General features: G+C 38.6%; 1 protein-coding gene across 10 annotated transcripts in view; it reads right to left on the reverse strand.

Moving 5' to 3' along the window:
- Positions 1 to 17,944, reverse strand: part of NPAS3 (neuronal PAS domain protein 3) — a 927,347-nt gene that overhangs the window by 627,861 nt on the left and 281,542 nt on the right. For all 10 annotated transcript variants that reach the window (XM_070053760.1, XM_070053764.1, XM_070053762.1 and 7 more), the window contains one exon: positions 14,601 to 14,845. In XM_070053760.1, coding sequence (XP_069909861.1) covers positions 14,601 to 14,845 — 245 coding nt within the window. The remainder of the gene's footprint in view (positions 1 to 14,600; positions 14,846 to 17,944) is intronic.

Below are 17,944 nucleotides of genomic sequence, written 5' to 3' on the forward strand. Positions count from 1 at the left end.
TGGTTGGAAAAATTATTAATAAGGAATCTAATATTTCTTCACAAGTCATATTTAGATTTCAGTGTGCATGAGTTTTATTAAATGTGCCCACACATCTAGCCTAGTGCTTACAAAACCAACATCCCACTCACAGTGCCTAGGTTCAGTTCCTGGCTCTGTCTTCTCACTCCAGCTTCCTGGTAATGCAGCCCCCAGGAGGCAGCAGCATTGATACAAGTGAGTACGTTCCTGCCAACCTCACTGAAGACGTGGATGGATTCCTGGCTCCTGGCTCCAGGCCTGGCCCAGTCCCAGCCACTGCAAGCATCTGGGGAGTAAATCAGTGCATGGAAGGTTTCTCTTTCTCTCTAATTAACTAATAAAACACAGACACATTCGTTCAGCTACAACTTGTCCATAGGGCCACTTTAGCAGCATGAGAGAGAAGCTGAGCAGCTGTAGTAGAGGCCTTATGATCCACACAGGCTCAATTATATACTATTTGGCTCTTCACCGAAAAAGTTTGCTGAGCCCTGTTCTAGAACCCTGCAACTGGGTTCTGTCCTGGCTTCCCAACATTCTCCTTTCAGCCCTCTGTGACCTGGTCTGGAAGAACAGAAAAATATAGAATGAGTCATGTCAGTGAGGGTGGGAGAATGAGCAAGATATGCATTTGTGGTCATGAATGACTCTTGATTGAAAATACACATTCTTTTTTTTATTTTATTTTATTTTTTGACAGGCAGAGTGGACAGTGAGAGAGAGAGACAGAGAGAAAGGTCTTCCTTTGCCGTTGGTTCACCCTCCAGTGGCCGCCGCGGCTGGCACATTGCGGCTGGCACACCATGCTGATCTGAAGGCAGGAGCCAGGTGCTTTTCCTGGTCTCCCATGGGGTGCAGGGCCCAAGCACTTGGGCCATCCTCCACTGCACTCCTGGGTCACAGCAGAGAGCTGGCCTGGAAGAGGGGCAACCGGGACAGAATCCGGTGCCCCAACCGGGACTAGAACCGGGTGTGCCGGCGCCGCTAGGTAGAGGGTTAGCCTTTGAGCTGTGGTGCTGGCCGGAAATACACATTCTTAAACTTTTTAAGAAAACACACACATAACTCTTTATGCAATTATTCCATTTATGAAGTTTTAAGAAAACTATATATAAATAGCTGAATCGATTTTCTTTACAATCTTTGGCCGATATTGCCATTATCAGTCACATTTCTAAAATACAAAGAGTAACATATACAATTTTGAATCTTTGAGGATTCAACATGGACCAGTTCAAAAAAAAAAAAAAAAAAACAGGAAACCAGAACAGAACAAACTTCCACATGGGCAGAGGCTGTTTTCCTTTTGTTTTTGTCATTAAAGTGATTACAGTGCTTTTTATAAACAACTTTTTTTTTCTAAGAAACTGTAGGCACCTGATTAAAACCTCTGCTCCTTTTTTCCTTCTAAGATTTATTCTATTTGAAGGACAGTGGCAGAGACTGAGGCAGAAAAGTAGGGAGGGAGAGATCGAGATCTACTCTTTCACTCCTCAAATGCCTGCCACAGTTGCGGCTGGGCCAGGCCAAACCCAGGAGCCTGAAACTCCATCAGCTTCTCCCACGTGGCTGCCAGGGGCCCAAGCACTTGAGCCATCTTCTGCTGCATTCAGGTACATTAGCAGTGACCTGCGTTGGAAGAGGAGCAAACTGTGGCTCTGATACGGGATGCCAGCATCGCAGGCAGCAGCTTAGCCTGCTGCACCACAACACTCGCCCCGCAAGTAACTTTTCAAATTTTGCAATAATTTTGGATTTACTGAAAAGGTGCAAACCGGTTCAGAAAGTTTCCACATGCCCTTCCCTGTTTTCACTGATGCTACCATCTAACACCTTTCTGTAAGTATTCTTTTCATTGAATCATAACTTAGATAGCTCCCACTTCATCATAGCTTAGGTTTGTTTTTTTTTAATAGCCTACACATATTTCTGAATTGGGACAATGGTATCATTCATTCTGAAGTGGGTAGTGTTTGCAAATCTATCATGTACAGGTACATACGTTCACATATAATGTACACAGAGGAAAGGGATTCCAATGCTAATCAGCTAAAAACAGACAGGAACGTCTCTTTCTTATGTAGGCAAACATGTGGGATGGGGTTGCAGAGGCCTGAATTCTAGTCCCACCTTGGTTGCTGACTCTGTTTTTAATCACTGAACTCCCTCTGTTGGCTTTCTACAACACAGCAGTAAGAGGATCGAAACTCTGCGATCTTTACACCGAAGGTTCTATTGGCCATCCTTTCCTGCCCAGCTGCTGACTTTCACTGACATATTATGCACCCAGAAAGCATGTGACAAGCTGCAGTCATTCGGTATTCTGAGCCACATTCGTTTTTACAGGTGGAGGTCACCACATGTTTATTAAGACACAGCCAAGACTTATGCACAGTATCTAGAAAGCTGTTTCTGAAAATTAAAGCCTCGGTACAATTTCAATCATATCAAGCAGTCAGAGGTGACTCTGTTCTACGCCTATGAAATACTGCTATCTGCAGAGCACTGAAACTATTTATTGTGCTTTGCAAGAGGCAATAGAGCTAACAAAAAAGCACATTCAAAAATTCCAGTTCTAAAGAACACAGCACATGAACTTGAAAGTCTTAATTGAGTATAGTACACTATAATGCACTACCACAGGATGCCATGATGAAACATCACATTGTCAAAAACAGACAGACTTTTTAAATTAAGCTAGATATGACACGGATCATAAGTATCTTCCCTAAAATTTTATCGAGAGTAGAAGCCAATAAAAATAAAATACTCAATTCATAATGTCTATCATATATTTGACACTTGACATATTTAGTTTAAAACTACAATGAGGGACCAGCACTGTGGCATAGCAGGTAAAGCTGTCACCTATGAAGCTGGCATCCCAAATGGACACCAGTTCGAGTCTCAGATGCTCCACTTCCCATCTAGCTCCCTGCCCCTCTCTCTAACTCTGCCTACAAGTAAATAAATAAATCTTAAAAAAATACTACATTGAGTGCTCTTATTCTCTTGACTTTTATTTGTGACAACTGTACATGTACTCAAATCTTAATGAAAACGTTAAAATTTTTAATAGAAAAAATTGTCACATATTTTTTAATCTGACATAGTTCAAGGGAGACATGATACAGCCACACACAGGAGAATTGAGTAAAAGAAAAGAAAAATAGCAATATTAGCAGAATATCAATAGTAAGAGAATGTGAGTTTTGAAATTTTTGAAGAAACCCAATAGTCCCAAAAGATGTTAATTTAAGACAAAAATTATTAAATCCTTTAGGGTTTGGTATTAGAAAGTAATCATCCAGACTAGAATAACTGACAAGAAATAACATCTACATGACAATGCAGAGGTCTAGAGCAGTAAATTATAATACTCATCATATGGTGCATTTGAGTTCATGACTGTATGGGACAAGCAGACATGGTTAAGAGACAGCTTGGGGTGCCTGCATTGCATATCATAGTGCACGGGCTAAGGTCCTGACTGCACTTCCCATTTCAGCTCCCTCCTAATGCAACCCCTAGGAGACATCAGGTGATAGTTAAAGCACAGGGTCGCTGCCATCCACTTGGAAGACCCAAACTGAGTTCCAAGCTCCTGACTTCTGCCTAGTCCAACTTGGACTCTCCAGGCATTTAGGGAGTGAATGAACCAATGGAAGACACAAATCAATCAATCAATTATCGGTCTGTCTTTTGAATAATAATGAAAATAAATAAAATTTATAAAACTTGATTTTTATTGATTTAATGTTTATATCTTTATGTTAAAAACACCTCCATGGTAGAGAACTTAGAGATATTTGTTAAATGGTCTCAAATTTATACAGCTAAAATACTCATGGGTTTCTTATTTACTATTTTCAGCTCCTCTGCCTCTGTGTCTCACAAGAGAACTATACTAATAGGAAAATGGTATCACAAGGGAGGAACCGTAGCTCACTACCTGCTAACTCCTATTCCATTCACTGTCTACATTTCTTGTATTTTTATACTACTCCTATCATTTTCCATCCATTTTTCTCTGTCACTCACTTTTATTCATACTCTCCTCTTTTTCCTCCTGCCTAGTTTATGATTCAGCCTCATCTATAGCTCTTACCAGAATCACATAACTGCTAATAGCAATCGTGATACATGTGTGTCAATTCCACATAATTCAGTTTTAAAATACAGTGATATAATCTCATAAGTTCTGCGCAACATTTTGGTGATAATGAAACAAGTAAGATAAGCTAGACCTCAATCAGCTCATACTCCACGCAGAGATAGGTGTGTAAACAAACAGTTTACTTGAATGTAAATGGCCTAAATTCTGCAGTTAAAAGATGCAGATGGAATGAATGGATTAAAAAACAAGACCCATCTATTTGTTGCCTACAAGAAATACATCTCACCAACAAAGACATATGCAGACTGAAAGTGAAAGGATGAAAAAAGATATCTCATGCTAATGGAAAGCAAAAAGTAGCCAATGTAGCTATCATGATATCAGACAAAACAGACTTTAACACAAAAACTGTTAAAGAAGAGAAAGAAGGGCACCATGTAATGATTAAGGGATCCACTCAACAGGAAGATGTGACTATAATAAATGTATATGCATCCAATTACAGGGCACCAGGATATCTGAAAGAAATGTTAATAGATCTAAAGGGAAACATAGACTCCAACACAATAGTAATGGGGGACTTCAATACCCCCCTTTCAACCATGGACAGGTCAGCTAGACAGAAAATCAACAACTACAAAAAAAAAAAAAAAAAACAGAACTAATCAACACTATGGACCAAATGGATCTAATTAATATCAACAGAACTTTTCACCCCACAGTTGCAAAATACACATGCTTCTCACCAGTACATGGAACATTCTCTAGGGCAGAACATATGCTAGGCCATAAAGAAAGTCTCAGAAAATTCAAAAGAAATCAAAATCATACTATGTATCTTCTCCAACCACCATGGAATGAAGCTAGAAATCAACAACTCAAGAATCTCTAGATCGTATGTAAACGCATAGAGACCAAACAACATGCTCCTGAATGAACGGTGGGTCAAAAAAAAAAAAAAAAAAAAAAAAAAAAAAAAACACCTTATAGGATACAGCAAAAGCAGTGTTAAGAGGGAGGTTTCTAACAGTTGATGTTTACATGAAGAAAGTGGAAAGGCACTATATATGAGATATCAATACATCTTAAGGACATAGAAAAACAACAACCAAACCCCAAATGAGCAGAAGGAAAGAAATAATTAATAAAATTGAAACAAAAAATATACAAAAAATCTGTGAAATGAAGAGCTGGTTTTTCAAAAAAATAAACAAAATTGATAAACCACTGGCCCAACTAAGAAAAGAACGAGAAGACCCAAATCAATAAAATCAGAGATGAGAAAAGGAAATGTAACAACAAATAGAGAAATAAGAGTAATCATCTGGAATTAGTACAAAGAACCATATGCTAATAAATTGGGAAACCTGGAAGAAATGGATAGATTCATGGACACATACAGTCTACCAAAATTAAGTCATGAAGACACTGAAAACCTAAACAGACCAATAACCAAGACAAAAATTGAATCAGTAATAAATAACCTCCCAACAAAGAAAAGACCAGGGCTAGAGAGCTTCACTGCTAAATTCTACCAGATATTTAAAGGGGAACTAATTCCAAGTTTTCTCAAGCTATTTAAAAATAATTAACAGGCAGGGAATGCTCCCAATCTCTTTCTATGAAGGCAGCATAATCTTAATTCCTAAATCAAAAGACGATACAACAGAGAAAGATATCTATAGACCAATACGCCTAATAAACATAGATGCAAAAGTACTCCACAAAATTCTAGCCAATTGAATCCAACAACACATCAGAAATATCATTCACCCAGAACAAGTGGGATTTATCCTTGAAATGCAAGGATTGTTCAATATTTCCAAATCAATAAGTGTGATACATCACATTAACAAACTGAAGAACAAAAACCATGGGGTTATTTCAATAGCTGCAGAGAAAGGATTTGATAAAATAAAACATCCTGTCATGATGAAAACCTTAAGTAAATTGGGTATAGAAGGAACATTCCTCAATAAAATCAAGGAAATCTATGGCAAATCTATGGACAGCATCTTATTGAATGAGGAAAAATTGGAAGCAATCTCATCAAGATCCAGAATCAGATAAGGATGCCCACTCTCACCTTTGCTATTCAATATAGTCCTTAAAGTTTTAGCCAGAGCCATTAAGCAAGAAAAAGAAATCAAAGGGATACAAATTGGAAAGGAGGAAATCAAACTATCCTATCTGCAGATGATGTGATTGTATTTATAGGGTATCCAAAAGACTCCACTGAGAAATTATTAGAACTCCTGAGAGTTTGGTAAAGTGGCAGGATATAAAATTATCACAGAAAAATCAAAAGCCTTTTTATACATAGACAATGCCATATCTGTGAAACAATTTCTAAGATCAATCCCATTCACAATAGCTAGGATGAAAATTATAAAACATTAAAGAAAAAATAGAAGAAGACATAAAAAAGAGAAAAATCTTCCATGTTCATGGATTGGAAGGATTAATATGATCAAAATGTCAATACTACCAAAAGCAATTTACAGATTCAATGCAATCCCAATAAAAATACCAATGACATTTTTCTCAGATTTAGAAAATATGATGATAAAATTCATTTGCAAACACAACAGACGCAGAATAGCTAAAGCAATCTTACACAACAGAAACAAAGCCGGAGGCATCACAATACCAGATTTCAAGACATATTACAGTACAGTTATAATCAAAACAGCCTGATACTGGTACACAAAAACAGACTTGTAGGACGATGGATCAGAATAGCAACTCTATCCATCTATAAATCAATCCATGCAACTACTACCAACTTATCTTGACAAAGGAGCTAAAATCAATCCATGGAACAAAGACAGTGTCATCAACAAATGGTGCTAGGAAAACTGGATCTCTGCATGTAGAAGTATGAAACAAGACCCCTACCTTACACCTCACACCAAGATCCATTCAAAAGCAATCAAAGACCTAAATATATGACCCAATAGATTTAGGGAAACTCTGCAACACACTGGCATAGGCAAAGGCTTCTTGGAAAAGACAAGGAGCACAGGAAATCATAGCCAAATTAACAAATGGAATTACATCAAGCTGATAAGCTTCTGCACTGCTAAAGAAACACTCAACCAAGTGAGCAGGCAACCAACTGAATGGGAAAAATATATGCAAACTATGCAACTGATAAAAGGTTAATATCCAGAATCTATAAAGAGCTCAAGAAATTCAACAACAAAACAATCCAGTGAAGAAATGGGCAAGGACTTGAACAGGCATTTTTCAAAATAGGAAATTCAAACGGTCAACAGACCATGAGAAAATACTCATAATCATTAGCCATCAGGAAATGCAAATAAAACCATGTTGAGGTTCCACCTCACCCCAGTTAGAATTGGCTCTCATGAGGCCGATATTGTGGCAGAGCAGCTGCCTGCAGTGCCAATATCCCATATAGGTGCTGATTCAAGTCCTAACTGCTCTACTTCCAGTCCCACTCCCTGATTCTGTGCCTAGGAAAGCAGTGGAAAATGGCCCAAGTACTTGGGCCCCTGTACCCATGTGTGAGACCTGGAAGAAGTTTCTGGCTTCAGCCTGGCCCAGCCCTGGCCATTGTGGCCATCTGGGAAATGAACCAGCAAATGGAAGATCAATCAATCTCTCTCTCTCTCTCTCTCTCTCTCTCACACACACACACACACACACACATACTCTGCCTTTCAAATAAATAAATCTTTAAAAAAAAAACAATGGCTTTCGTACAGAAATCAACAAACAACAAATGCTACAGAGGATGTGGGGGCAAAGGACCTTATTACATTGTTCTTGGGAATGTAAACTTGTGAAGCCACTGTGGGAGATGGGATGCAGATACCTCAGTAATCTGACTATAGACTTAATATATGATCTAGCCATCCCACTCCTGGGAATTGACCCAAACCAAAAGAAATCAACACATGAAAGAGCTATCTGTACCCCCATGTTCATTGCAGCTCAATTAACAATAGCTAAGATAAGGAATCAACCCTGATGTCCATCAACTGATGACTGGATAAAGAAATTATGTTAAATATACACTATGGAGTACTACTCAATTGTAAAAAAAAGATAAAATCCTGGTTTTTTGCAACAAAATGGATTCAACTAGAAACCATTATATTAGTGAAATAAGCCAGCCCCAAAAAGACACATATATTTTCCCTGATCTGGAGCAACTAAGAGTACCTAAAATGTAATGTATTGGAGTGAAATAGACATTTTGAGATTTGTTGATTGTTTATAGCCCTTGTCTGTGCTGTTGAGGAACAATGTTTTCTTCTTCATACTATTTTTTGAAGTATTTACTTAGTATAGGGTTAACCTTATGAGTATTAAGTAAATTGAAAATAGATCTTTGCAAAATTTAAGAGTAGGAATAGGAAAGGAAGGAGGAAGTAGAGTGGGAGCTAGGCAAGAGGGAGGGGAGAGTAGGAAATATCACTATGTTCCTAAATCTGTATATATGAAATACATGAAACTTGCATAACTTAAATAAAATTTTAAAAATACCAAAATTTTTGAAAAAAATAAAATTGATCTCAAAGAAAAAACAGATTACAATAGAAGCTGATAAGAAAGCAACAGAAAAATGTAGCAGTGACTCACAGAAAGACGCAGCCACTGCTTTAAGAAAGGAGAGATGATTTACTTAACAAAGTGACATTTTAGATGGGTTTTGCAAGCTGAATAGCAGCTCAGCACTCAGAAGACGGTGCTGAGGACCATGATACCCCAAAGTTTGGCACAACAGCATGCTGAGTATTTTGAACTGAAGGGGACTGGGAGGGACTAAAATGCAAGTTCTCTGTGGCCTTTTCCTGTCCTCCTTTTGACTTCCCCCGTTTATTTTCCAATCCAGTCATAGAAACAAAACTGCACTCCTCCACACTAAGCCACAGAACCTAGAAACTTTATTCCCTAATGATCTCCTTTCTTCCATGAAGACTTCTATGTGACAAGTATTCTGTCCTATTCCCAGAGAAAAAATGCTACACCAGGAGGCTGGGAAGAATGTGGGCAAACAGTGTTTATGGGGTACCCCCTCTTAGTTTGTTACCATCATATTTTACCCTTTTGGTCCAATTACATTTCTATATGGCTGTCTCTCTTTATTATACAAAATAAACCTGGCTCTCTGGTCTTCATTTCTGAAGACTCACATGCCACATATAACTCTGATTAAAAAATATGCTATGCTCTTATCTTGTTTGTCTTTTGTTTTAAGGGGATTAGCCATGATAAGGAAAAGGTATTAGATAAGGAAAAGGTATTACCTTTCTGCCCCTGAAAAGGACAAGTACATCACAGTCGGATGATGGCAAGTGTAAAAGCACCAATAGATGGCCGTTAGCATTACGTACAACTAAAAGAAAATGAGATGAAAGTGGAGAGGGGCAACTGATGAATCTTGCTGTGAGGTATTTACTCTTCTGCCCATATTTCTGGAATTTTCCACAAAAACTATACTTTATTTCTACTTATTTTTAGCAAACAAAAACCACAGTTGAAAACAAAACACTGATTGTACCCTGATAAGGTAGAATAAATGATTCCTTTCTGTTCTTCATGCTACATCAGTGTCATTGACCATTTTTCTTTGCATTATCTCCCAACAGAGGCACTGTGTAGCTCCCCACCCTTTGATTCTGGTCCTGGTCACACATGTTGCTCTGACCTGAAGGACTGCGGACAGCAATGGCACTGTGCTGGTTCTGAGACGAATCCTTAAGAAGCCCTGCATGTCTCTGCTCTTCCTTCTTGCACCTTTGCCATCACAACAAAAAGAGCTTCTCCTAAACATCTCATGCCCCCGCAGAGAGGACAGATCCAGACTGAACTCAGCAAGGAGTCAAGCCGATCCAGAGCTGTGACACAAAGCAGAACCTCTAAGCTTAGCCCAGCCTAGATCTGTCCATCGCCAGACCAGTAGAGCTGCTGGAGTAAAAGCTTACTGGTGTACACCCAATATTGTGACTGCTTGATCCCTAGCAAGGTCTGAAGAGTACAGCTAAATATTCATGTGTTTTCAATCATCGCTCTGAAAAAACACCTTTTTGTGTGTCAGAATTTGGAGTTGGGGGTAATTCTGGATGCTAAATAATACCATAGGCACTGAAAACAACTGTCACCATTCAAACCCTTTGACACTGGTATGTATCAAGAAATGAGACAGGCTATATATTTTTCATGATGAATTAGGTTTATCTCAGTGGTTCCGTTTTCATTTGGTATCACCACTGACTTTGGTTTGAGGCAAACAGAACTACAGACCAGAGTGAGGAATCTGTGGCTTGCTCTACTGAGGATGAAGGAGGTTTCCATCTTGAAGCCTACTCTCATGGTCCTACAAGAAGCTTTTGCTCATGACCTAAGGACCCAGGGGTTTTTTACCCCTTATCACTATAAGAAGCAAGAAATACAAAACTAAACATAGAGTGTCACATGCTGGTGTACCTTCCAAGAACTTTGATCTCACAAGGATTTTTAGTAATGAGAAATGTGACACTTGCCCCCAAACATGAGTGCCACTTTGGTGAAGTGAACATGTGTCAGCACACAGCAAAATCCTAGAACAGGGACAGGAAGAACTTGAGTTGCTCACATGAGGAAGACCTCTCACTCAGTCTTTGAATTTCTGCCTTTCAGTTGAAACAAAATCCATTTCAGAAAATACTACCTAAGTTTTGGGAACAACCATTACGGACATACTTCAGTATTGCTCCTGACCTGTGTCTGCTACCCTACATGATCATTTCAAATGAGTCCATTAAATATCATTGTTTAACTAAGACTTAAGTCTTTGGCTAGAGTTAGATAATGTGTTGCTTTAGTAAAGACATGCAAGTCTCTACTCTCAGAAATATCTACAACTTAATTTATAGTGGATGCCTGAAACAGTGAAGTGAAAGTCTATGAAAATAATAAAGTCCTTCTCTAGCATGTTCAGTGGCTGTCTTGCACATTTTCAACTGTTCCTTTCCAGATACTGAGAATGGCTTGCATTTTATATACTTTTGCATTGTTGCCTGTCACATATATGGGCAAATTGTTGTTTAAAAGCTGCAACGTTAAAATTGAAGGAAAACTTACGCTTAGAATGGTAAATATTCCTGGATTAATGGAGTACTGGCAGACATACTCCAAAAATTGACTGAAGTCTATGATATTAGAAAGACAGAAAATTTATCTAGTTTTAGCAAATGTCAAATCAGTAGCTATTGCTTTTAAGATTAATAAAAGATATAATGGTTTCTAGATAGCCTCTAAATAGAGATTACTATGAATAGAGAAGTGATTTACCAACAGTCACCACAATGAGATTTCTTTAAAGGTTACAATCATCAGTTATTTAGTCGCACACTGCTGAGAATGCCTGGTCATTTCTTGAATAATGCATAATGTTCATTGTAGATTTGATCTGTATTATAACAATACAGATATTTCTAAAATAATAGAAAAAACTATCTGTTACCTTCCAATTGCTTAACGTATCATTTCCATGAAGTAATTGCCTCAGGACATATTACACGCTGTCACCTGAGTGTTCTTCCTGCAGGCATAACGTGCAATAATCTGTATACAACGGGCATCACAAAACAAACTCATCAACCTTTATAGACTGCTAAGAAAAGATGTGATGAATACAGGGCAGAGTAAAGGACCTTTCTGAAGCAGTAAATTTAAGAGATTAAATTTCTATATAGTAGTGTGAGACAAATTTAAATTTAAGCTTTGAAATTTAATTATTAACATGATCAACTCATCACATTAAAAAAAAATGTTGCTTGTACACCGTAAGTATTTTTCATATAAATTTCCAGACGCCGCTAGGTTTATTCAAGAGACTGCTTGGAGAAGCACGAAGCATAATGTCTACATTTTATTGTTGGATTCTGAACTGCACTTCACATGACGCTGCAGGCTATTTATATAAGCTTGTTTATCCATATGAACTTCTTCAAGGGCATAACATAGAAGACCTTAATAAATTAAAATGAATTTCTTTTGATGTTGTTGTTTCATGAATGTTTGATCAGAGTGAGTTGTAGTTTTGCATTAAAGAACTAGAGTACAGCAATAAAATGTATACATATTGTACAGCAGAACTAGTTTACAAGAAGTTCCCATTGAAGTCCCTGCAATGTTTTTTTTTTAAGAGTTTATTTACTTATTTGAAAGGCAGAATTACAGAGAGAAAGGAAGTGAGAGGAGAGAGGACAAAGTCTTCCATCCACTGGTTCACTCCCCCAAACGGCCACACTGGCCAGGACTGTGACAGGCTGAATCCCAGAGCTAGGAACTTCTTCCTGCTCTCTCAGATGGCCCAGTAACTTTTGAGAGCCATGGTGGACAGTATGGAGTCACAAAGCTGATGTCTTCCATTCTACGCTCTTGGCAGTTCACTAACAGTGAAAGGGAACCTACATCAACTTAGACGTTACACCACTAACTGAATGGGATTTTTTTTTTTTAAGTAATAAAACCTGTTGCCTCCTTCTGGGCTTCTCAGGATCCACCTTAACCTCCTTGTTTTCCTCAGTGACACTACCAAACCCTTCCAAGACTACAACCCCGGGCTGGATAGAGACCATGTTTGTTGTCTTTGTGTCCATTTTAATCATAATAAGTGTTTACAACTTGAACTTACTGAAGATCACAGACCAAAAGCTGAGGAAATTTTCACCTGAAGCATTTGATGATGGAGATACAAAACAATTATGTCTAGAAACAGTGTGACATGATAGAAAGAGCACTAGCCAGAAAGGCAAGAAAATAGGATTCATGATCTGCCGACACCCAACAAATCAAGGGAGTCTTACAGGGTCTATAAGTTTGCATCTCTAAAAAGCCATGATTCTAAATGCAGGGTGGACCACCACGACCCAGAACAATAGACAGACAACAGAAACATCCAAATTGTCTACTCATTTCTACCAAGAAAGCTGAGTCACTCCACAATTCTTTGTAAAAAAAAAAAAGTAGAAAGGATCATTATGATGAAAAAGGAAATATAAGCCCACCCCATAAATTCATTTCAAACTGAATAATTATTTTCACATCATGGAGTTGCTAACCTGTTACACTCATCCTGTCATGGAATAAACATAAAGATAGCATGTGTGCATAGTGTATTACCCACTTGATGTCTATGTCCTCCAAGTCAGAAAGACTATAAAAGGACGGCATCAGTGTTCTTCGGTTTGCTGGTCCTGGGCTACCTTGTCCTGACACGTTGGGAATAGCCCTGCTGTGTGTTCTCCTCAATCTCTGAGTGCCACGCTTACATTTCCTGTAGTGTTTTACAACCTCGGGCCTGTGATGCCAACCTGGTGACTGCTGACTTTGGCAAATATGGTTTTACTTCAACACAGCCATGTCCTTTCATTTATGTGCTGTCTATGGCTGATTTCAGTCTACAATGACAGAGTTAAGTAGCCTCCAAAGCCTGAAATATTTACTGCTTCTGACCCTTTCATTTCATCTTGAATACTAAAAAAAGATCACAGCTCCCCACCACTATCCTGTGCTATAAAACCAAGTATGCAAGAGCTTTTCCAAGGCAGTCTAGCAAGGTGTAATCACGAGACTAAGGAACCTAATTTAGTTCCCCACCAAGGGGGCTGCTTCAACTTCCCCAAATATCCAGTTTTATTCCATGCTCACCAGGGACATCGATAAAAGGTAAGGACAGGAGACTCTAACAAATCATTTAGGCCATACACCTTGAATAACACACCTTAAAGAAAGACCACTAATGGCCAAGGTCACACAGACATCAACAAACATATGTACATATATTCAAATGCTAAGAGTGGCATACTATTAATAGTCTCAGGAATACATAGGAAAATGCCTGTCTTAAATACCTTTAGAAAGGTCTAGCATTTAAAACAATTGTACTAACAGTAATTGCATCAAGGATTTGATGAACACATCTATCTTTATAACTTAGGCAATATTCACATAGAGAAATGATATATTAACACACAGACTGATTACAGCTAATCAATAAAATCATTAATTCAATATGCTGCTAAAGTTGGCCTTTGCTCCCACCCTCCCTTTGGTGATTCAGGGTAGAAAACAGTAGCTCCACCCTTTAACAAAAATTCCCATATACCCCCCACTGAGAAGAATGTGCATGTATCAGTACCTCCTAAACGAAACCCAAGAAACACTTTAATGTATGTCATTTCATTCTCACTGCTGCGAAATCTTAGATAAAGTGGCAGACTACTTAGGATGCTGGACTTTCTGAAAAGAGAATAGAAATAGAAGAAGAGGTTCATTTCACCTTCACATGCTGTCTTTCTCATGCAGAATTCAGATTTCCACATGTGTATCCCTTTAAAGGATTTGAGATGTAGGGAAAGAAGAAAGGATGATGTTAACCATTTCAGCTCAGAGACACCTGTAGACCACCATATTCCACACGCAACAGTGGCCTCAAACTTACCTTTCACTGACGTGTTGGGTGGAGGGCCTTCCATTCGCAAGTTCCACGGGGGGTCTCCCTGATTAGCAAAGTCCCTCATCTTCAGGTAGCTAATTGTAAGCCGGATGATGGACGCCTTGTCAAGCTGGCTGGTGATGGCTGCAGGGAGGGGCAACAACTTGGCCAATTCATAGAACTCAAAGTTTTCTTTCCCCCGGCGGGAGCGAGCAGCATCTCGGGATTTCTCCTTTCTCAATGCTTGTAAACTGAAATCAAAGGAGCGGGAAAGTGGTGTTTAGCGCATGTAAGTCTGTCATCAATCATAAACCACTTTCTATTTTCTCTCCCTGTCCCCCACAAAGACATAAAAAAAAAAAACCTTCAAAATTTGAGGGCCGTGGTAAAATGAGTCCCAAATTTTCCCCATTAAAGCCACAGAGTCTGCCTCTGGCCTGCGTATCACAAACTCTAGTCCAATGAGTAACAAGAATGTTTTTTTTTTCTTGTTATTTTTTTCTTCCAATTGCCCATACATAAATAATAATGAATAATAAATCCCTTGTCCATTGGGATATATTCACTGTTTCTAAGATACAACAAGGGTTACAGGTGAGGCCTCATGTTATCAGCTATAAGATTTTAAAAAATTGAGATGATATTCCTACACCTATTCTCAAGCAGATGACTTTGTTCATCACCATGGGATCTGAAACCATCAAAAAGGAGACATTTTGCAAAATTTATTTCCATATCATCTTGAGGAACAAAAGGTAAGCATAAACACAATTCACTTTGACAGAATCAGCAAGGATAATGTTGCTGTTTCCAGCCTTCAGTAAGGATCACGACACCTTCAGTCAGATAAAGAAAACATCAAATTGAAAATGAAGATTTCAATGTAACTTTATAGATGCACTGATAACTGGGTGAGCAAATAACACTGCCAGTCTTTATTAACAGATATTCATTAGTAGGGACATGGACCCTCTAAGATACTAAAGAACACACTGCTCAGGACAGTCAAACTTTAGGAAATGTAAATTTAACAGTGAAAAATAAAGCCCTATATGGGTTATTAAAATGTATAAACATTACAGACATATTACTTCAGAGAAAAGACAACAGGTGGGAGCCAGCATTTTCCTTTAACTATTCATGGGCATTTCTGTTTGAAGTTTGCTCACATTGCTGAAGGGAGAATCTGGCACAACTGAAGTTGTGGGAGCATCCAACAGGAGAATTTCACCTGCTCTCAACTGCTCTGCTTTGTGTCTGAAGAGAAATGATTTCAAAATCAGCCCTTGTGATGGATAGCTGGGTAATATTTACAGTATCAAGGTATTATTATTAAAAACAATCTTGAGTACTTATTTTATTAAACGCTGAAGGCATTTTAGGTCTTTGAGTCTAGCAGTCTGGCTTCCTATTAAAGAATAACGAAAATGAGAGAAACAAGAAAGGAACTAAGACCAGAGGAATGGATAAAAATGGGTTTGGCAGTGTGGCTCCATTATCTATTTATACACTATGGAAAATCATACTCCATATTATCTCAAAGCATCCCTAGCATTATCTGTGGTGGAAATGCTGCATTTACTGCAGATGCCCAAAATATCTTACTGAGTATCTACCTAACTCATGCCTTAATGCTCTGGTCAGATACTTTCTCGTCTACTATCTCTGCTTTATGTTCCCTTTATGTCTAAAACCTTCTACACTGGCAGACAGACGTACTTCTCAGAACTAGACAAGCTAATGCTATCAATTGCAGAGTCACAGAAGGCTCCAGTGCCAAACCTTTGTCCTGTGCTCGCTCTCAGGTGATAACCTCAAGAAGAAACCTTTCTAATTTACGAGGAGAAGATGTGTTATGCCACTTATTTCCCAATATGTTGGCCAGGCTCCATTTAATTCTGCAAAAGTTCCACTTTCATCTTGGTGAACACCATGTAAGTAAAATCAGAGATGCCTTAAAGTCCAAAATATATGTAAGTGTCACCAGGTTCCAGGTTAACAGCTTAGATAAGATTTTTAGCCCCCCCCCTTTACTTAACAAAACGTATTTATCAAAGACCATTTAAGTCAGCTGTGTCAACAGAAATAAGCTTTTTGACATGTTTCCGCCCCAATGTGTTCCCAGGGGAAGAGGTTCAAGTGTAGTATTTTGCTTTGAGTTTGAGTGTATGTATGTGTGATCAAATAGTATTCCAGAAGGTGAGCAACACTTACAGTTTTGTTTTTTTTTTTCTCTCAATAAGTGACTGTGATGGAGAGTTAGGGCAGGGGTGGCAAACTCAAGGCCTTTCAGGGTTAACACAGGGAATGGCAATGTCTGAAGAGGCCCTGATGGGAATGGGAGGACAGACACCCCGGAGAGGGAGAGTGTGCACTTCCAGCTCACTACTGCTTAGGGAACAGCCTGCCTGGGCTTGGTAGATGGCTAGCACTGCACACTTCGGGAGAATATAATCTGATTTTTCCCAACTGTTCCCTATGTTAATATGATAACAAATGGAAGTTTTTAACAAGAGAATACAACAAATGAAAACATGGTATGGTCAAATATGAGTCGGGGGCTCCTTTTATAATTGGGTAATCACTGGGGGGACAAATTTTGAAGGTAGTTTCACATAGATGTTACATGTCATTTTCCTTTATACATGTCAATGAAATGATCACAAATGGATTCATGTATCTTCTAGTCAATACTCCTGATACCCATGCAGGAATTTCTCCATTCAACTAAGGCAAAATAGAGGATGGAGTAACCATTCTGAAATTGCTATTAGTGCATAGGCTAACAAATAATCTAAAGAAACATGAATCCTGATGAGGCGGCCAAGCTCAAGTTCACAAGAACCAACAATCTCCATGGGACAGAGGGAGGGAAGGCAGCTTTTCTATACCCACTCGGGAAGGGGATTAAACAGGACCCAATTGCCTGAACAACATCCTCTGATGTAGTACTTGCTTTCCTAAAACACCACTGTGTTGAACTTACTTTATATGTACCTACCCTGCCTCCGTGCTTTCTCTTCTCTCTATCCCCCATCCCCTTCTTAACTCTAATACTATATTCCCCTACTGGAATAATCTTCTTGGCCGTCATCTTAATAACAAAAGAGTTTCCATGACTCCCACATAACATCATTATGCAAGCACCACAATTCAGAAGATTTTCAGAAGAGAGTAGTGAGTCTATAATAATTAGTAATTGGTTTTGAGGGCAACAGCAATAAAATACAAAGGATTATAAATGCTGTTGAGATATTGGTGCAATAGATGGAAGCAGAGACCTTTAAGACAACGACAAAGACTATAGAGTCATCTTTTGTTTGCTTTTGTGAAGTGAAGCCTAGTTATAA

This window comes from Oryctolagus cuniculus, chromosome 12 (assembly GCF_964237555.1).
Source record: "Oryctolagus cuniculus chromosome 12, mOryCun1.1, whole genome shotgun sequence".
Classification (NCBI taxonomy): domain Eukaryota; kingdom Metazoa; phylum Chordata; class Mammalia; order Lagomorpha; family Leporidae; genus Oryctolagus; species Oryctolagus cuniculus.